This window comes from Gymnodraco acuticeps, unplaced genomic scaffold (genome assembly GCF_902827175.1).
Source record: "Gymnodraco acuticeps unplaced genomic scaffold, fGymAcu1.1, whole genome shotgun sequence".
In the NCBI taxonomy this organism is placed as follows: Eukaryota; Metazoa; Chordata; class Actinopteri; order Perciformes; family Bathydraconidae; genus Gymnodraco; species Gymnodraco acuticeps.
In genome coordinates, this window is record NW_022990214.1 from 1,131,656 (window position 1) to 1,153,187 (window position 21,532).

Consider the following 21,532-nt stretch of genomic DNA (forward strand, 5'->3'; position numbering starts at 1 on the left):
GTTTTTAGTCTCTAAACATACAATCAAAATCCTCTTGCTTTTCAATGTGGATATTTGCTGCTTTATTTTAATCTTAATATTTTTTATTTAATTTTGAAAGGCTCTCAAAAACAAGTTAAATACGTCAACTTTGATCCTGTGAAAGTCTGATGGGAAACTTGTACTTAATTCTGACATTTTATAGACAAAATGAAAAATTGATTCAACTAGAAAATAATCTAGTTGAATCTGAATCTAGTTGTTTAGGACTTAAACCCTGATTATCCTCATAATTGCATGATCACATTTCTTACAAAAAAGTTTGACCAATCTCCGTACACGTAAAAAAGTATTTTGCTCCAAAGCAGTTCCCCAATCAGTGTGGTCAGCAATAGTGATGAAGACTACACTGGCTGTGGTTTTAAACACGATGGACAAAACGAAGAAACAAACAGATTTTATTGATTTTCCTCAAAACATTTTTTTACACAGACCATAAATATGACAAGTGAGCATTTGTGTTAACTCATTTATTCTGTTGAAGCACTTTACTTCTTTGTACAGTGACGTGGTTGGATTCGTTGGTCTAAGGAGCAGGTAGAATGCTGCCGTTCTATCTAGATCTCTAAATAGACCCGAGCTTTTCCAGCAGGTGCGGGAGGGGGGCACTTGTGAGCAGCACATTTCTGCATTACAGCTGTGCCGTCCTGTCACAGGGTGAGGCGTCAGCGCAGCATCCTTCTGCATTCACAAGTGAGCTGGGGAAGAGGGTACCCTCCCCAGCCCCCCCCCCCCCCCTCCGCCGAGTGCCCTATAGCTGTCTGTTGAGGATGGCTTTAAGGATGGAGAAGAGAGGCAGTGAACCAGATGGAGAGTAGGGAGGAGAGGGAGTGCGTGAGGGTGTGTAAGTGGGGGTCAGATGCGTTCAGAATGGGAGTTCACAGGGAGGAGGAGGAGGAATGTCAATGAGTCTTTCCGGTTTTACTGCACATTCTCCATCATCTTGAGGAATTCTGGAAAAGAAGAAGAAACCGGATAAGTAAATAATTACTTTACAAAATATACCTAAGTAATATATAAGTAACTAACACTAAAGTCACTAAAACATCAGTATCAGATATCATGTAGTTCAACGAAAAAAAATAAGATTATTTAAAAAATCGGATACCTTAGAGATCAATTGATATAATCAAGTGTTTTCTTCTAAGTTTTGTACATAATATAAAGTAAAAGTATTTGTAAAAATATAAGGATTCTTTAAAATAGCAAAAAATGCCGTACCGTCAAAGTCCAGCATGCCGTCGGTGTTTTTGTCTCCATCCCTCATCAGCTCATCGACCTCATCCTCTGAGATGGGCTCGCCGGTGCTGCGGATGATGAGAGCGAACTCCTCTCTGTCGATGTAGCCGTCGCCGTTCCTGCGCAAAAACACACACGTAAAGGATTGTGTACACAAACAAATAGAGCAAACAAAAATACTACTGTTTAAAATGAGTACAGCGTGACAGTAACCGCGTGAACGTACTTGTCAAAGATACGGAAGCACTCTGACAACTCTTCCTCGCTCTTGCCGGCCTGGTCCTCCTTTAGCAGCCTCACCATCATGACCAAGAACTCCTCGAAGTCAATGGTACCGCTACCTGAGGGTTATTAAGGTCCACATAACTGATTAACAATGGTCAGCCCAAACAGGCCCGAACAATGTCGTGTGCTGTGGCGCGGGGACATTTTACGCATCAACCACGGGAAAGGACATCCTAAAGTAAATGATCCCCTATCCATGTGATGTAATGATTTATATAATGTAAAACAAAACTAAGAGCTAAATGATCTGTTTAGAGGTCGACGTCATGTTGTTTGGGCCTTTGGACCAATACTCTGATTACACATCTGCGCGTAATACTCCTATAACTGACGCATAATCACAGATAGTTTGGGTTCCAAATAATGCTATATAGAGTTGTGTTGTAGTAGCTTTGTCAATCAACTTGGTTTATTTGATGTGATGTGGACTACGTATAGAGTGTCGGAGTCTCTTGTCTGTGCGTAAAACACCCATTGCGCACAATACTACTGCTCCTACTGTGCTGCTTTCAGTGTAACACTTTATTATCGGCCACTCACCGTCCTCATCGACCTCCTCGATGATCTCATCCAACTCCTCTCTTGTCGGGTTCTGGCCCAGCATCCTCATCACTTGACCCAACTCCTTGGTGCTGATGTCTCCGCCACCATCGGTGTCAAACATGTCGAAGGCGGCTTTGAACTCTGGATGAAGAAATGTGTCTCGTTATTCAAAAGCTGTCCTACTTCGCATTGCCCTCTTGGTTGTTCAACACGTATTATTAACACCTCTGTGTGAACAACGGGGGTGTAACACGTGGAGTGGAACTGGATGACACATTTGACCGTGATATATATGTGTGTGATAATAGTGTGATAGTATAAAACAGCATGCTTATTATTAGCCTATCTGATTAGCAATGTGTTACATTTCTGTGATAAAAACGTGTTTTGCAACCATTATACCCTATTTCACATTTTTCATTATTTTAGAGAATATTATCGCCCTATATTCTATCTTAACACCACCGTATTAATATTTAAGTAAATAATATAATATTAAAAAAACAATAATATATAGAAAACACTATTCAAATCAACATGTCCACTTCACATAACGTATTTCCTGCAACCCACAGGTAGCAAGTTCTTAGGTTACTGACCCCAAGGGCAAAGTAACGAGTTTACTTAAGTAACGCGTTACTGTAGCCTGTAGCCTACTCACCAGCCAGCATTTCCTCGCTCAGGTAGCCGCGGGCCTCTTGTTGCGCGTCAGTCTGGAAGAAAACAGGAGCCACGCTGTCACTACTTCATTCGCCATTTCAGTGTTTAATTGATCAATTAGACATTGAAATTTCAGCCTATACAATATCATTTTGGCGATACAGGGGAGTCAAACCACCAGTACGCACATTGGCTACATTGAGGAATATGCTGTCGATATATAATTGTTATTTTTACGTTACTTTCAAGTCTTTTTGGTAATAACATGCTGTCATAAGTGATTTGTGCAGCAAATAGTGGCCAAGTCTCAAAAGGATTCTTGAGCGTGCCTAAGAGGAATCTTGAGCTATTTCGGGCTCAACACATTACGCGCGCTGTATATGGCCTGCAGACATTTAATCCTGAGGAATTTGTCGCATAAGCAGAATCTGCACCTTCCCAGCTGACACCCCCCCCAACGACTCACCCATCTTAACTCTGAACTACGATCGGTAAAATTTGCAACAGAATCTGATAACGTTTTAATTTAATAGGAATCCTACTACAATACGCTAAGAAAAAAAGTCTTTACATTAAAAATATAATTATCAGAAAAAGGTCAATTTTATCCAAGAGATTAATATTTTTCAACAGAATGAGACATGCTTCTTAACACTCAGCCAATTTATTTCTGACACGTTCAGAATGCCTTTATTAATCAATCAACTTCCTAATTCACATGCTTTCATTATTTTTGGTTTTATAACTGGCTTAATAACTAACGGCTGGGTTAACAGGATGTTAAGATCGGTCTTACCATGTTTGTGGATTAGCTTTTACTCCCCAATTATCCAAGGAAAAAAAGAAAAGTCCAAAGGAGTGGTCAATCCGTGTGCACCCCAACAGAGAGACTAGACGTCTAGAGAAGATTCTGACACACTTTAAACGGGGCAGCAAGGTCCCGCCCCCTGCCTCTCACAGGCCTACAGATTTAGTATCCTGAACTTTTAGGGTTCTGGGACTACGGCAAGCCAATCACACTTTGGAGAGGAAAGCTCTTGTTTCTTTAAGTTGCAGGGTCGAGAATGTAAAAGAGGTCAATTGGGAGTTTTTGAGATCAGGTTAAAGGTAGAAACTACTGAAAAGAATCCAAAATGATTGAAGTTTTGGACATACTGCAAAGATAGTGAGAATATTACACTGTACATCTCTTGATTTGTCAAAAATCAGATGATCAGAGGAAGAACTGTGCATTTCCTAGAGATAACTAATTTAGCAAAATACACTCAACAATCCAACTACCAGACTATTATTAGGACCCTCGAGCAACTTTCATTGGTGATCTCTTTAAAATAACTAAACCATAATGTAACCAACATTTCAACTATATTGTCTACTATATAAATAAAACGTTGTATGTTGCCGTTCATCAGTGCTGCTACATCGGCCTTGTCAATGCAAACAGTACAGGGTAAGCTAAGATTTTAAACTAGGATATGTTGCGTTTGTGATGATGCCATTCCAATCTCTCCACAAAACAGGGAGAAAAATGCTATAGAGCTGGACCCCATCTCACCCATCCCCCCAATTCTATGCCTCCACCCCCCCCCCCCCTTTAGCCGTGAATAGCAGGCAGATTTTAGGGAGGACAGACTCACCGGGTGCCTAATCAACACAACCTGATGCTCCTTGTATGGCGGGCGGTTCCTGGAGGGACGGCCCGAGGTGAGAGGCAGGAGAGGAGGATAGGATGCTGATGGAGGGGAGCAGCCATGGAGAAAAGGGGAGGGGTGTTGCTGTAGAGAAGTGGTGGGGGGCCTGCAGGCTATATACCCAGAAGGGGAGACCTGCGTTTTCCAAAAGGGAGAATTAACCCCTCTGTTGTGTGACCGCCTCGAGACATGGATGAGCCATGGGGGCTTTGTGTTTCTGTGCTGGGGATGTGAAGATCAGGGACAAAGTTGGAAGTTATTGATTTAAACTAGATAACTAGTCCGGAAAAAATTCGGTACGGGAGCATCTGTGCTAGTGTGTTTAAAAATGCAGGCTAGTTAGGTATAGGTATAGGACAGGTTGTAGTTGAACCAAACAATGCTTGTGTGCAAAGGTAGGAGGTTCTGGGTGGTGCATGGTCCTGTTTGTCAGTGTTTCACATCCTGCATGTGGTCCTACTGTAACAAGAATCAAACTTAGATGAGATAATGCGTGTCAGGCGTGCATGGCAGAAGGATTTGCAAAGATGAACAGGGAGAAAGCGGATTTATTTAGAAAGTACAGTACAGGGTGAAGAAGATATCTAGTTTTGAGGAGGAGGAGGAGGAGGAGGAGGAGGAGGAGGAGGAGGAGGAGGGTGGGGGTGCTGGTGTAACATTTCTGGAGGACCAGCAGCTGCAAAGGGGGACAGCTGGGTTGCCGGCTAGAGGAGGACGGGCTTCGTCTTAAAAGGTTCTAAGGGATATTTATAGAATTCCTAAGAGAGCCCATGGGTTTCATATGAGAAGGAGAAGGGGGGTGGGGGTAGAAGGGGTGGAGGTGTTTTTCACTTGTGTCCATTCTGACGTCTCAGGAAAGTAATTGCAAAGGTTTACTTTAGCGTTTACATTTGGCTCTGAGCAAGTTTCCATCGTTTGTGTTCTCTCTGAGGAAGGGGTCACCAAGGAATGTCGAGACGGACTCATTACTGGACGTTCTCCATCATCTTCAGAAACTCTGGAGGAAAAGAGGGCCGCAGTCAGTCAAAAACCAACATGGAGTGTGGGTGTCAGTGTGTGGAATCAAATAATGGGGAACACGTGATTGTAAGGCCTAAAAGTCGTACAAGATGAAACTCCATGTCTTCCAGTTTACGCTGTAAACATTTACAAATAAGAACGAATATTTCTATTTCATGTGCTCACAGACTCAAGTATAATTTTCACATGCTAATGCCTCTACTTCAACTCATGGGTTAGCCACTGGGGTCTCATCCATGTGAAGTGTACCCAAGTGCAGTACACCAAAGTATCATTTATTGTAAGTTGTCCAGGAATAAAAGTGCTGGGAAGGCAACACAAGGCAATAAAACAAAACGAAGCAGAACTCCCTCTCATTATCAAACATCAAGAATCTGACAAGAACTGACAGAAAACCAGAACTGAAATACATGCAAGTCTAATCAACAGGACAAGACACAGCTGGGGAGGGCACCAGGTGAACAGAATCAGGTTATCAAACAGGAAGGAAAACACAGAGACAAGAAGTAAAAACAGACATAACACAGGGAGTGTACACTTTTCAATAGAAAACAAGAAAACAAAGAAAGATCGTGTGCATAAACTGTAGCTCTTCAACTGCATGTTTTGTGTGAAAACCAGTATAGTTTTTTATTCTGCCTTTTAACAGAGAAAGATCATTTCCCCCTGTGATTATTTTTGATTGATTGATTGAGAGCTGAGAAATTATATCAAGATTCAGGTTTTGCTAAATAGGGGGGAAACTGAAATGTAATGGTTTTACTATCAGAATGTTAAGGTCAACATGGCTCTGATTAACAAGCCTGTTCTATTTATATGAAAGTAACAGTGTCACAGTCTGTATGATTAGAGGGGATCTTTTTGTAGACTTGAAATACAATATCCATAAATATAATTTTGTTCAGAACGGCAGACCAAATCAAGCTTTAGAGAGGCCGTTTACTCTTTTATGTAACGTGAGGGCGACAGAAAACATACCTGGAAAGGGAGGAGTAGGTGGAGGGGTATTCAGCTAGTTGTAATCTGCAACTTCACCACTAGATGTCACCAGTGGCGTTTTTATATGTACAAAAGTGGTGGGGCACGAACAACTTAGATGTTTATATATAAGCATCTGTTGCTTTTTTAAGCTGACGGAAGCCTTGAATGAAGAGCACGGAGCAACACTGTGAGCAAATGTACACTGTAGGCCTACGTAAATGTATGCGCTCACTGTGAGCGCATACATTTACGTATACAGCGTGGGGATGTCATATTGTAATGCACCTTAGTACATGGAGTAAAGGGCACAATCACAAAGCAATACTTAACAATAACAACAACAACAACCGTAATGCTTCAGCATTAAAACAACATAGACTGTAAAAATAAGGAAAACACAGACACTCATCACAAGCTCACAATATCAATCGATCCAGCAGAGCAATAGCCTATAGGCCTATGGTCAACCTCATTCCTTTTCTTCCCGTTTGACTGATTTGAATCGCTATACGCTGCTCTCTCTCATCTCCTCTTCACATATACTTTTCGCGGCACACATACTTACAGCCAATCAGCTCTGAATTATGAGATGACGTTTTGGTGGGGTTGCCAGCACTTTGCCCCATTTGTGATTATTTGTTTGCCGCACACATTGAATACAAATAGACTCTGAGCATGCGCAGTGTAGTTTTTACAGTACCCATTCGTTTTGACAGCAGAGAGAGGGGCTTGCCTCACATCGCTCTACACGGCTTAATAGGTACAGTGTAGACACTAATTAGAAGAACGCAGACTAAAACAGCAATGTACAGACAAATCAGATGACTAAACATGATCTTAAAATATATTTTAAGATATATTTCTTTGCATATTTTTGGAATTATTATTTTAATTACTTTCTGCTGACACTAGGTGGGGCTGTGCCTAAATGTCACTAAATCCTACACATTGCTTCTTTGAGAAATCTAAGTCCGCCACTATTCTATTTGGGAATTATATATTTGCTTTCTTACCAAGAGTTAGAAGAGAGAAGAGAGATTGATAACACTAAAGGCAAACGCATGTAATAAAAAAAGGTTTTATCCCTTATTTCGGGTTTTCAATATTGTGTTATTGTAATTTATTTGTTGTAACTTTTTGACGATTAGCCTACTTTCTTACAAAACATTTACACCATCCCATATCTGACCATCGAATCAGCAGCTGGTTATTTAGATTATTATTAGTACATTTTTTAGATGGAAATCACAAGGTGTATACTGTAGGTGCCAGAGTTTTTCTTGGTTTGGCAGTATGACGAGGTTGCCTGCAGAGACTTCAGGATGTCACAACAAACACTTTGTGTTTTTAAAAGAAAAGTGCTTGCTGTTTCCTTCTGTTTCCAATCTTTATGTTAAGCTAATGTGACTGGCAGCTGTCTGCAGCTTAATATTGAACAGACAGATTTACTGTATTTTACTTTTGAGTGTTTTTACTGAAAACACTCAAAATGTGGCATGTGGCTCTGAAAGTCCAGTCTAGGCATGTTTTTAAGACGTGAAGAAACACACATGGGTGAAGAAACACTTCTAATAACCTTACCATCAAAATCAAGCTTTCCATCTTTGTTATTGTCTGCTTCACCAAACATCTCATCGATATCTTCCTCCACCAGTAGCTCCCCGGTGAGATGGAGAATATTTCCAAACTCCTCCCTGTCCACAAATCCATCTCCATTCCTGAGGATACAAATAATATTGATTAACAGCTGTGAAAGCTAATCTGTCACCTTTCTCACATCACCATACAAACACACATTGGACATTTTAATTCAAAATTCCATTTACATCAATACGTACATTTATAGCAGCCTTTGTTTAAGCTAAAGTCCACCAAAGCTGTTTTTGTAATACAATGGTGATACTTTAGGGTTTTAAAACATCAGATTCAGATTACAACCAGATATTAGTATTTTATAAATAAATGCATGGCATAAGAAACGGATACATTTTGTTGCTAAAGAACTGTGTCCAATATACTAAGGGGGGCATTTCAGTTGTTCATTGTTGAAAAATCTGTCATGGTGTCACTGTTTCTAAATGACTTATTTCTGTATTGGAATTTTCCTCTTAACAGCTAATGTTGCAGTATATTTCTGTTATAAGCTAATCTCGGCAAATGTGTTAGCCCAGATAATTTAATAATGAGGCTGTTGCTATGGTGATCATGTTAGCAGACAGTTGTTTACTGTACCTACTCATCGAGCAGATAAGTAGCGACATTAAGATTAATTCTGAAATGTGTTTATGGCAAGTTGATGAATTCCAGGCCATATTCATTTTTAGTCTCCAAAAACACTTAACTTTTCACCACTTTTGATCTCTCTGTGCTATAATTCTAAGCTCTTGGTTTGCTGCCTGCTCAGACGAAGTCATTAGCTGGTAAATAATAACAACTTGCAGCAAAAGAGACAGATCTTTTTTTCTACCAGGAGTTGGAGGAGACCAAAACTAGATTTAAGAGAGTATTTATTGTACAGTGGACTTACATTCGCCAGGTAATGGGGGGTTACGTATTGTAACCTTCAGTGGTTCTCAAACTTTTTCTGTCAGGCCCCCCCTTTGGAGAAAAAAAAAAGTCGGGCCCCCCCAACACAAATAGTCAGGCTCAGTGGCGGCGCCAGATATTTATTTTGGGGTGCTGTGGGGTAGCTTGACGTTTCATAGAGGGTGCTCAAACATTTAGGGTTTCCCATTAATGTACCGGGCGCTACAGTTGAATTTTCTACTGCAACACTCCCCACGCAAATACACAGTGTGACAGTTACAATGAATGCTCGAGGCATATAGGTGTAATGCAGGGGTAAAGTGCTATTTTTATAGATGGTGTGTGGAGCTCACATAGGGGGGTCCGGGGGCAAGCTCCCCCGGGAAGATTTATTTTAAAAATATTGAAGTTAAAAGCATCAATCTGGTGCACTTTGAGAGCAACATTAAGAGTTCTATGGATACATCTCTCAACACCCATATGAAACTGAACTGTAAACAGATTTACTTTTTCTTTATGGATATTTTACAAATCACCCTTTTAAACTGTATTCTTGTTTTACTGTCATATAGTATTTCTTACCTGTTTTTTATTTATTCTCTTATTTTTTTATAACTATAATGATCATATAAACGTGTGCCTCGGAAATAATTGTTTACATTAATGGTGACCCAAACGTTTGAGACCCACTGAGATAACTTAGACTTTGGGAACCACTGCCCTAGTTATATAAGCACAGGTGGAGCCCTCTACTGGACTCTATGGGTACTACCTCTTAACCATACGGAAGCATTCACCTACTGAGATATCTATAAACGTAGCCGGCCCCTCGGGGCGGGCCTACCTGAATGCGTGCACAAGCCCACCATAAGGCGGCCACACCTCCTTACTGTCATCCTACACCCTCTTCAGCGAGCGGCATAGGACAGACAGGGCCCCAAGTAGAGGGCTCCGCCTGTGCTTATATCACTAGGGTTACAATACGTAACCCCCTGTTATATCTTACACAGGCTCCGCCCTCTACTGGACTCTATGGGTACAGTGGGTGGAGCCCTGATGCATAAACGCCCTGTCGTCCAACAACATCGACCCATCACACTGCCCCTGACCGGCTTTTGGTTAACAGCCACTGCACCGCAACTTCTTCTCCTCCGGCTGTGACCGTGGAGAAGTCGGGGCCGCAGTTTACTTGGCTGGTAGGGCACACTCAGACACGCTTACCTCGTGAAGAGTGTGCATGAAAAATAGTGAGGAAGGCTCCAGCCCTGCATGGGGCTTACCGTGCACCATGTTTCCCGGGCCCCTAAGGAGCATGGGGAGAATGTAAGTGCACCATGTCCCCCACACTCACACACACCTTGTGTAGAGTGTGCATGGACGATAGTGGGGAAGGCCCTCCAGCCCTGTATGGGGCTTACTGCGCACCATGTTTCCCGGGTCCCTAAGGAGCATGGGAAAACACAAGTGCATTATGTCCAGGGGGGGTCAGATACCTACTGACCCACAGCTACCCCCCCTCACCAGTCCTGTGTTGCCCCCGCAAGCACAGACGATAAAAAGGAGCCGGACGTGTCCAAAAAATACAACCTTATGAAGGGGCCTGGCGTAGACCAAGACGCCGCCGTGCATATGTCCTCCACACTCACGCCGTTGAACAAGGCTGTTGATACAGCCATACCACATGTAGAGTGTGCATAGACCCCAGTGGGGAAGGCTCTCCCCGCCTGTCCATAGGCATGTGAAATGCACTCGCAGAGCCATCCTGTCAGGCGTTTCTTGGACAGAGCTTTACCGGCCACACCATCCCAAAAGCACACAAACAGCTATTCAGTGCGCCTAATGGAAGTCATGTGCCTCTACATAACATGCCAGTGAACGCACCGGGCAGAGGAGGTTACATTTAGCCTCCCTGTCCCCACTATGGGGTGGAAGAATAAAGCCGTTTAACTGTATAGCCCTCGACCTGAACGAACTCCTTAGGTTCTTGGGAACAAAGGAGGGGTTCGGTCTGAGTGTCGCCCCGCTACGGTCACCCCGGATCAAAAGGCAACTCGGGTGCTTCGACAGAGCGGCCAGCTCGGACACTCCAACCCAGTCTCACAAAAAAATGTGTAATAACTACGTTGGTCCACAACGTAGGACGTAGTATTTCTACAAAAACGCCTCTGCATTCATTCCAATGGCTGGCGTCTACAGTATGTCACGTGATATTCAAATTCAAATTCAAATTTCTCCCTGCAGAAAAAGAAAACATGGCCGAACTTCGTTTTATTCTCGGTGGAAAATGCCTATTTTAAAGTTAGTTTGGCCATTAAAATGCGTTTTGATGTCATTTGATGCGAGAAATATGTGTTGTTATTTCAGATTATGTGTGCAGTGGATGTACATGATCTTTAGTTTGCTAGTTATTACGAAGATTACTTCAGGAAATTGTGTCTATACAACGTTTTCATTGTTACCAAGGTGGTTGCTAGGGACGCTGCTATCGATATTATTTCTGTTATGTTGTGTAACAGTTTAATGGTGTACTCTTTATTGCTACCCCCTTCCCCGTCAATGTATAGTGTTGGTCCACAGCGCAAACGTATTAGTTTAACAAAATCCGCATCTAAAATTGTGGCATAGATACGTTATTTTTCCCTTTGCAATTTCAGTCTCACATCTCACAGCACATCGTCATAAACAAATACCGGAAACAGACCGAAAATACTTTATTCCGAGTGTGCTTGCTTTTCTCTTTGGAGGTCATCACATAACGGCATTGTAATACACGGTTCGGCTGCATTACATATTACATATCTGCCGTAGTTCTGTATTTATAGAGCCCTGATGAGAAGACTTCTAGACAAACATGAGGAACTGTCGCCCACACTGAAAACGTGACATGGATCATAAATATATCAGCCATTAAACAACATCTTACATTTCTTTGTGGAATGAGCAAGCCCTCTGTCCACCAGTATCTGTAAATAGGTCAGAATAGAGCCCAACGTACAGGATAGAGGCTCTCTACTCCTTTCTTCACACCACGGCTGGAATCCCAACCACTTCGTCCTGTAACAGGCTGTGGTGGATTCTGCTCTTACTGCCTGGATAGTCTGAATAACTTTGTCAGACAGTCCACCCCGTCTCAGCCTGTCCCTCTCAAGAGCCAAGCCTGGAGAAGTTGGCCCAGAGTGGGTAACGCCCCTATTGCACCTGCTTCCTGAGACATCGCCCCCCAGACCTGAGGAACCGTCCAGGGCTGGCCCACCATCATCTGTGTCACCTCTGAGTACCACGGCGCCAAGTGGCGACCTGGGGCCACTAGGATGACTGACAGACGTTCTCGTCGTGTTCTAATTTATAATAGTTATTGAAAGTTTAAAGGTGGGGTAGGTAAGATTGAGAAACCGGCTCCAGATACACTTTTTGTTATATTCCATGGAATGCTCTTAACATCCGATAGCAATGAATATCTGAAGTGCTTTGACAAAAAATCCATACAAAAATGTCATCTGTGGAAGCCGTAATACTGTAAAAAGTACAACCAATCCGTTTAGCCGGGCCGGCTAAACGGATTGGATTGCCGCCCTGTCTGTCAGCCTTCCATCTCGTGCACGCACAAATGTATCTCGTGCCCTCATTGGGCGTGCCGTCATTGGGCGTGCCCTCACTGGGCGTGCATTGCAGCAGTACTTCAATGACTCGCCAGCAACAGGCGGCCACTTTCACCAGTCTGCTGACGTCATGTGCGCGTTCATGTGTGTTGGAGGAGGTGCTCTGTGAGGAAGTCTGAAGGAAGGGGCGGATTCTTTTCGGCTGTGTACTTTCAAATTTTAGTTCACTCGAGCCGGTTTCTGAAACTTACCTACCCCACCTTTAAGGTTTAGGAATCCCTTTTGCTAACCACCGTTGTTAAATGGCACTTATCAAACAATAGAACGTATCAGTACCAAAAATAAAACGAATATTTAAAAGTGTAGCTCATTTGGATTGTAATTATACCATGAAAAAGGTAAATAAAAACACTGCCCTGTTGGTGTAGGTGTTTAATGGTTCTGCAAGGCCTTATTCTAAAATATTCCTCAGGTTTTGCGTTTGTATTTGTCTCTCAGTGTTGGGTGTCATACTTGTCAAAGATACGGAAGCATTCTGAAAGCTCTTCTTCACTCTTTCCAGCCTGGTCCTCCTTTAGCTGTTGCACCATCATGACCAAGAACTCCTCGAAGTCGATAGTACCGCTTGCTGCAGAGAGGGAGGGCAGGAGAAAAGCCAAATGAGATGTGACAGGAAGGAAGCCACACATGAACTGAGCTTTTGTTTGTTTCTTATAATACTCCATATCATCCAAACATATGCATCACATTCTAGGAAGTTCGAAATAAGGTGCAAAGCGTCACTTAATGAATTCTACTCCGCCTGTAAAAAAACAGCTGCATGACATCTTCTGTATCTCTGAAAAAAGTTTTGTAAAAAATAACTCATGTTACATTGCAAAAGAAATGAGAAAATCATTATTTAGTCGAGCATATTTTTCTTATACTGCTGGCGTGTTGATTCAATGGTTCTATTAATTGCTATTGAGTTGCATTATGCAAATAGTAGGATCCAATGGTTTTAGTTCTTGACTAATCATGGGACTAACATTCTGGATTTCTGTGTTGCTTTAATTTTCACTGTTATTTTTCAATCCGTCTAAAAAGTCATCCAAATTGATGGAAATACAATATTTGATTCTGGAAATCTTCTTTATCCACATAAGTCATATAAAACACAGCCTTTGGTTCTTTGTTGTATATAATTGATTGATTGAGTGGAAGCAAAAGCAATTTCATTTTTTGCGGGACAGAAAGGCATCGCTAAATCTTTTTGCAATAAGATTGGATATTTGTTGTTCTTCTTTATATTTGTTGATCACACAATGATCTCACCATCCTCATCCACCTCCTCAATGATGGCATCCAACTCCTCCCTTGATGGATTCTGGCCCAGCATCCTCATCACTTGACCCAACTCCTTGGTGCTGATGTCTCCGCCACCGTCTGTGTCAAACATGTCGAAGGCGGCTTTGAACTCTGGACAATAGAAGGAAAGAAAAACTATTTGAGAACAAACTATTTCTGGATTCTTGTGCAGAAGACTGTTTAACGCCTGAACTTTTGAAAGAACATCCATAACATTCATCTGTTTGCAATATATCAATATATTCCAATTACTTGTATATAGACTATTCTGCACTATTTCTATTATATTGAATTTTATTTACGTGCACAATTGTATCTGTTTTATTGTGTTGCACTGTTGGAGGAGCCTGTGACCAAAGATTTTCATCTTCATAACTACACTGTAGCTATGCACACATGACAATAAAAGCCTTGAATCTTGAATAGAAATAATATAATAACAGCTTAGAAGGACTCACAGTGAGTCCAATTAATGTTGGTATACAGTATTTATCAGCCTATAAGTGAGTCACTCACTTATAGGCTGATAAATATATTTTATCAGCCTATAAACGACCTGCCATTCCAACACATTCTGACTCCCAACTCATCAACTATGGCAGCTAAATCAGGACTCCTTGGACTCATTTCCAACTTTTCCGTCTGATAGACTTCAGCATGTGGTACTTAATGAAAATGGGGGTTTATGTATGTGTTTCTTTCCTTAGTTACACAAGTAAAATAAACTTGTTAGGAATACAGTATGACAAAAGTCAAGTATGTTGCGTCACTACTTGGTAAGGCAAAACTTAGTCAGGTTTAGGAAAAGGTTGTGATTCAGGTTCAAATGCTTTTTTTTGTATGTATGTGACATATGTTAAGTAAGTAAGGTTATTACTTTGTTTGGTTTTGGAAACAAGGGTTCGGGTTAGGATTAGGGGGTTAGGTATAGGAAAGGCAAGTCAAGCTAACCCTAACGTACATCATTCAAAATAGGTTGATGTTGGTTTCAGACAGGAATCAAACATAAACATGACCAAAAAAAGAATCAAGTTCATGTGAAATCAGTGGAGAACCTAATAAAGAGTAATATAGTACATTATGTATGTAGTGCTGAGATACAGAGGGACTGACCTGCAATCATCTCCTCAGTCAGGAAGGACCGGGCATCGCTTTGGGCGTCAGTGGGCTGAAGAGGATACAAAAAAATGAATAGAAGAATGACAGAAGATGTGAACAGAGAGAGAGATGTTATTCCTACATGTCATTACCAAAACAGGATATAAGGAGTAATTGGTATAGTATCATCTTCATCAACACTAACACAATCACACATTTGATTTTCAACAGGTGTCAAACACCACAAGGTTATTAACCTCAAAGCCAAACATCACACAAATTGATTTGTCATATTGATTGAAATGAATGGAAGGTAGCCAAATGTATGCTGGTCCCTTGCTTGTAGTTAAGCCTCTCCATCTAGCTAGCTGAAACTAAATCAGAAATCTTGTGCTAAAGACAGAAGTATCAATGACGAAGTGAGAGCCAAGGGCTGGAAATAGCTTTGTGTCAGGTGAGAATCCATGTTTAATCCTCTGCCAGCTGTCTGCTCTTGTTGAATGATGATTCTCTAAGGGGAACACCACTCGATCAACGCATGTTTTTCTAACATTTGGGATCTTTCTTTAGTGGGAAGACATGGGAGATATAACCAATATGTTATTCAAATTTACCCTGGATCTACTCCAAAGACAATAAATGTGAAATTGATGTTGAGGATCCACAGAATGCTTGTTTCCTTTTCGCACCTAAATTATCCTTCTACTTTTACTGTAGTGTCCTCAGTTCTGAAACAGAAAATGTCCCATATAGCCTACTCAGAACATTCCCCTTGCTACTCTTTGTGTCATCTATAACATCGCCCAGAATCCATTGTCCTTGGAGCACTTCCACACTTTATCCTTGATGACATCACACATTTAAGTTTTAGCATTCTTGTGAGAGTTGTTCATGTTTGCTGATATTTTTAGACCAAAGGAATAACATGTATGCATTTCGAAGTTCCCCTTTTAATCTCTGCTATCCCTGCCATATCCACAGTTGTTCTCTGGCTCTCACCACCTGTCCAGTTAGTTCTCATATCCAGAAGTAATGCCTGAAGACATCACAACTATATATGTTGAAATGCAGGTCATACATCCAATAGGAGTTGTTCTCTGCTGGTTTAGGGTTAATGGTGGTATTCCCCTTTATTTGTACATATTCCCCTGTTCCCTGGTAGTTCAGAAAGACAGTGAATTATTTCCGTCTGTCCTTGTTTGCTTGACAGAACCTCATCACATAAGGCCGCTTGTTAGTTTTCCATGAAGCTATTTTTAAGGTGATACTTGGGAGAGGATTAGAAAGGGATTTTCTCAAGGTGAATGCCCTAAATAAGGTCCCTCAGAAAAGGCATCAGAACTTCTCACTTATCTCAGCTGTGTGCTTTCTATCTTTGGTGATATCAAGCAAAATCACATCTATCTGCTAACAAACAAAGAGGAGTTACACAAGTTTAAGAGAAGTTACACAGCAGGTTAGCAGTTTGGAATAAAGATGTATCTGTCGTCTGTAAAACATATCATAAATAAATGAACAACAGGAGCACTCCCCCCAAATTTCCCCCCCAGAAATGAAGGAATCCCAAGAGATTAAACGCCTCTTGTATAGAAATCCATATGTGCTGCAGAGGAGGACCCGCTGTGTGACGTTGGTAATATTCTCCATCTTCTGCCATCTGCCGCTTACAGTATCCTCATGAGTTGAAAACAAAAGCAAATCCTCAAAGATTCATCATTCATCGTTTCCCTTTTTACCCTCTTCTCAAATTTCGCTTTCTTACCATGGCGACCGGCTGTGCTTGAACAACAGACACCAGTAAACACGACGGACGTCTGCGAAAAAGAGTCTCCTCACTACACGGTTCAGGTGGCTTTACTCCCCTTTTATAAGTACCCTCTCATCCCACTTCACGTTGACAGAAAATGATCAGGATTGGGCAAGAGACCCCCTCCTAAGACAAGAGATAGCCAATCAAAACTAACTTTACTTTGTGTCCTGTTACAATCTCCTGATGGACATCCCCTTGTGTGGCACGTTCGCCAATCCCCCATATTTAGATAACAGACAAGCCCGGTGACATTTATAAAAAAGAAAACACAGCGCAGGCATCAGGCAACTGGAGGTTATTTTGGCAGAGGATCAACTGAGCATCTCACTGCAGATGATTTTAAACTAGATTTCCCATGCTGCACAAGAACAGGACACACACACACACACACACACACACACACACACACACACACACACACACACACACACACACACACACACACACACACACACACACACACACACACACACACACACAGATTAACACCTCCCAGCAGTGACCCATCTATCTGCCTGTCTCCCTGTTCTGGCTGCCGCAGACTTGCCCTTGCACTTATGACATCTGTAACTCAAGAGGCGTGTAAATGGACTTCACACAGCTGTATCCCATCTGTCACTATGTTACCTATTGATATCCCATCCCATTGACAAGTAAACACACAAAACCTCTTTCATAAAGCAACAAACAGGTGACCCATAATTAACACGTCAATCATTTGCATTGGCTTCATAGAGAGCAGAAGTGAAACTGGAACAGTTGTGTTCCAGAAGAAAGAACACTTCATATTATATTGTACTTTTTTATAAAAAAAGAACGAATACAATTCAAGCATTGGAATATAACCTTGCTCAACAGTTTTTTTTTTTCTCACTTTACATGTTTATATGAGGATGAGCGTTTTTTGGAAAGATGATCTACTATCAAGAACCAATGTAATCCAAAACAGGGATGGTTGGATACTGAAATTATTTTTAACTGCTTTTTACATTGGGAGATAGGCTACTGCCTGTTTAGCTGTTCATGCTAGGCGGTCTTTAGCTTCCCCATGGCCACTTGTTATTAGGCCCAGACTTTCCTATGTTATATTTAACATCTTGACAAAAGAGACAAGTGGCGTTCAGAGGCAATGGTTAGCTCAGACATGTCTGTAAAATCAGCAGTACAGATTGTAAAGAACAGTTTGCGACTCTGTGAAATTGTACTTAGCTAAGTGCTCAAGCTAGCATGCTAACATGTTCAGAATCAGAAACAGGTTCATTACCAGGTAGGTTTACAAATACGAGGAATTTGACATGACGTCATGGTGCGTATATCAAAAATAAAAATAAAACATGAATGAAAACACAGGTAGGGAACTAGAAAACAATATTAAAAATAATGAAAAACATAATACAAATATAGTAAAATATAATAGTATTTACATTGCAATGGAATGGAATGAAAATAGGGAATAAAATATGAAAACAAATCGGCAGCAATAAAAAAGACAGAAAACAGATATAGTGTACATTGTGTGTGCATTAATGTTCACAAAGACATTGGTAATTTGCTATTTTTTAAAGCAGGTATCGTTTAGATAGCTTACCATCTTAGTTCACTAGGTTAGCATATACACAAAGTACAATTGACGCTGTTTGTCATGAGTGTTGAATGTATTTGGTCGAAAAAGTAGTATTTTTGCTAGCGTATGCAATCTAATATCAAATGCTCAGCCTCAAGCATCATTTCCCGCTTCATTCCACCAGACAGACAGTCAATCTACGAGTCTTCGCTGATGTTGGTGCACACTCTGGAATTTTAAGCACTAAGGCTCTGCAGTTTCTCAATTATTTTACTGGAAATCTATTTGTGCCCAGAGGAGTGTCTCATTTGCATGGCTACCAGAGCAGGTGGGGTTGTTCATTACTAATATCAGGCCTCTTATTTTGAGATCATAAAGCATCCGCACAAGATATGCAATTAATAAAGAGCAATGCTCATTATTGAACATCAACTAAAGAAGATACATAAATAGGAGCCACTTAGACATGTGAGTTTGAGTAAAGACAAGAGGACTGAGACTGAGGGACAGGGACGGAAACAAATGAAGGGGCACCAGTTTTAAGCATTTAAGGCACCCTAGAGGGCACTTTATATTGTTAAATATACCATAAGGGCGTCCAAGACGGCAGAAATAAGGTTATTCATTCAGTACTAAATGATAGGAAATAATCTTACCATCAGGTCCAGGATGACTAAACTGTATCAAAATGCCAATGTATTAAACAAAGTTGGTTTAGAATGATCATGACCTAAATGTATTTAATACCGGAAAGGAAAAATAATTGATTATAGTTTCCAGATTAATGGGTTACACACATGTTTTACACTATTATGCAGTGGTGGAAAAAGTACTCAGATCCTTTACTTAATTGAATATGTAATTAGTATGGTCTTCAAATACTGCATCACAAGTAAAAGTCATGAGTTCAAAATGTTACTTGAGTAGAAGTATAATTAATTTATCAAAAGTACTCATTATGCAGAATGTTTCATTTCAAATATTATTTTCAAAATACATATAGGATATTTTTTAAATGTTGTTTTAGCACCTACAAATTGTACTTAAGTACAGCACTTGAGAAATAGTACTTAGTTACTTTCCACCACTGCTACTAAGCAAATAATTGTAATGAAATAACACATAATACCTCCCGGATGGAGACGTTTTAATTGTTGTGTCGCTCATTAGAACCAATACCAAAAAACAGCTGTCGTCATTGGAAACTGTTCGGGCAAAATACTTTTTCAAAAAAGCTCCCCAACATAATTTTATAATGTTCTTACTTTTGATTGCATGCATGTTATAAATCCTTTTTCCTGTGCCCTTTAACTTAAATAACTCAATCTCCCGTGGTGGGTTTTCGCAGAACTTGAATGGAGGTGTGATATGTGATTATAAGAACACTTGAGGCATTGACACTAATAAGCCACATAATCATACTTATGTTCAGAGTTCAGCTCTTTAATGATGTCAAATCGGTGACTTTTTCACATGTACAGCATTTGTACCTATTTTAAATAAGCTTTTTCTACAAATCGATACAATGTCAGTTAATGTCTTATGTCCACTAGCTGTCTGAGGCTTACAGCTTTTAAATCACATCCTAAAACTTGTGTTTTAAGCTTTTATACATTTTGAACACTGTTTTATTAGCATGTCTTATTATAGGTCCTGAAATGTTTGTAATAATGATTAAACCATATAGATCCCATTATAACCTTTTTTTGCTTTATATATTTTATATATAAAGTTGATCCTTTCTGACGACAGCAAAAAGTAAAAATATGTTTACTTTGCACCGTTACCATTGCCAGGATCTGCAGCCGTCCTCAAATTATTTTACCGTCCTTCTCTAATATTCAATGTTCCAACTACCGTCATCTTGCAAGCATGTGAACTAGGGGTGTAACGGTTCACAGAAGTCACGGTTCGGTTCTTACCTCGGTTTGGAGGTCACGGTTCGGTACGGTTCGGTACAACAAGAAAAAGCAAAAAAAAAGTCCCAAATGCATAATTCCAGGTTTGTTGTTATTTATCTTTGAACAGTAGTGCGCGTTTCAGTTTAAAAAAAAAGAACTCTGACATTTTGAATAATTAACTGTATTAAACAGTTACAAACAAACCATACGCAGTACACTCAGATGGCCATATTATCTATAATGGCTGATGTCAAACAAAAAGGTTTCATCAAGCTGTAAAACTAAAAAGAATGTCTTGAAAATATGACATCATAAATAATAAGAAAGTGTTTCAAGAGCGCAAAGTCGTTGAAAAACATATGCCAAAAGCTTCCGTTATTTATTTTGGTCTCTCGGTCTATTGGCTTCTTAAAAACAGCGGGGATCAGCTGTTGAACTGCTGTTGTCTTTTGCCGGGCTCCGGTGATTGGCAAATCTGGGTGATGCCTTCTGATATGATGTAGCATGTTGGCTTGTGTTACCATTAGCATACCGCACCAGCTATCGAACAACGCCGACACACCGTCCTCATCCGATCCACCACTCGCACACTTAATCGTTATTGTAGTCCACAGGGAACCCGAAATGTTCCCACACAGCTGATTTAAAAGAAGCAGGTGGGTTCTAGCTCCTGTGTTATCTGAAATCGCCATACTAACTTTTCTTCTTCTTGTATTTTGTTCGTTTTGTTGTTGTGTTTCTTCTTGTTCTTCATTTGTTGTTTAAGGGCGGCTGGCAAACAGCTTTTAGGCGCAATACCGCCCCCTGGATTATATATAGTGTAGTGGATACTACCCTGAATGACAGACTTTTTTCCCACTCGTAAAAAAAAAGGCATGTGCCGAACCGTGACGTCCGAACCGTAACGGTACGGGACGAATACGGATACCGTTACACCCCTAATGTGAACGCATCATTAGTGTCCAACAGTTGGCGAAACCTTATTTGTAATTACGCTATGTGAGGCAAAATAGATCACATGAATTATTTAAAAAATACTGTGGCACAATTGTATAAAAGTATTTAACCTGGTCAATATCCATTTTATTTTGGCCTTCTGCTTTAACAAACAAGGCAAACACATTAACCAATCAGTAAGGGAGTTTGGGCATTTTTCTTGTAATAACAGTTCTGCTTATCTAATCATCCAACCCCCCCCCTCCTCGACTTCTCTTTCCTGTCCTGTCTCA

At 40.7% G+C, this 21,532-nt stretch overlaps 2 protein-coding genes across 3 annotated transcripts; both read right to left on the reverse strand.

Annotated features, from left to right (window-relative positions):
- Positions 1-421: 421 nt before the first annotated feature.
- Positions 422-3,833, reverse strand: tnnc2 (troponin C type 2 (fast)). Its single transcript, XM_034218527.1, has 6 exons — positions 3,563-3,833; positions 2,768-2,819; positions 2,104-2,247; positions 1,505-1,619; positions 1,261-1,397; positions 422-992 (listed from the first exon to the last, which is right to left on the reverse strand). Exons 1-6 carry the CDS (start codon positions 3,563-3,565, stop codon positions 961-963), a joined length of 483 nt encoding a protein of 160 aa, XP_034074418.1. The 5' UTR covers positions 3,566-3,833; the 3' UTR covers positions 422-960.
- A 1,154-nt stretch (positions 3,834-4,987) lies between these two features.
- On the reverse strand, positions 4,988-20,413 carry LOC117547730 (troponin C, skeletal muscle-like). 2 transcript variants are annotated; one of them, XM_034218525.1, is made up of 6 exons: positions 20,325-20,413; positions 15,044-15,098; positions 13,898-14,041; positions 13,097-13,211; positions 8,040-8,176; positions 4,988-5,454 (listed from the first exon to the last, which is right to left on the reverse strand). In XM_034218525.1, the coding sequence occupies exons 1-6, from the start codon at positions 20,394-20,396 to the stop codon at positions 5,423-5,425; spliced, it is 555 nt and encodes a 184-aa protein (XP_034074416.1). In that variant the 5' UTR covers positions 20,397-20,413; the 3' UTR covers positions 4,988-5,422. The 2 variants fall into 2 exon arrangements, with proteins under 2 accessions (XP_034074416.1, XP_034074417.1); XM_034218526.1 differs by lacking the exon at positions 20,325-20,413 and adding an exon at positions 16,791-16,864.
- Positions 20,414-21,532: the final 1,119 nt, after the last annotated feature.

What these genes read in the sequence shown, in the direction of transcription:
- LOC117547730 (XM_034218525.1), bottom strand. Translation starts at nt 20,396, where the DNA reads ATGCATTTGGGACTTTTTTTTTGCTTTTTCTTGTTGTACCGAACCGTA. An exon ending in GACTGAGGAGATGATTGCAG is followed by an intron (nt 14,042 to 15,043) that starts GTCAGTCCCTCT and finishes TCTATTGTCCAG; the next exon opens with AGTTCAAAGCCGCCTTCGAC. An exon ending in TGGAAAGCTTGATTTTGATG is followed by an intron (nt 5,455 to 8,039) that starts GTAAGGTTATTA and finishes CTTTTCCTCCAG; the next exon opens with AGTTTCTGAAGATGATGGAG.
- tnnc2 (XM_034218527.1), bottom strand. An exon ending in GAGCGAGGAAATGCTGGCTG is followed by an intron (nt 2,248 to 2,767) that starts GTGAGTAGGCTA and finishes TTCTTCATCCAG; the next exon opens with AGTTCAAAGCCGCCTTCGAC. An exon ending in CGAGGAGGTCGATGAGGACG is followed by an intron (nt 1,620 to 2,103) that starts GTGAGTGGCCGA and finishes AATAACCCTCAG; the next exon opens with GTAGCGGTACCATTGACTTC.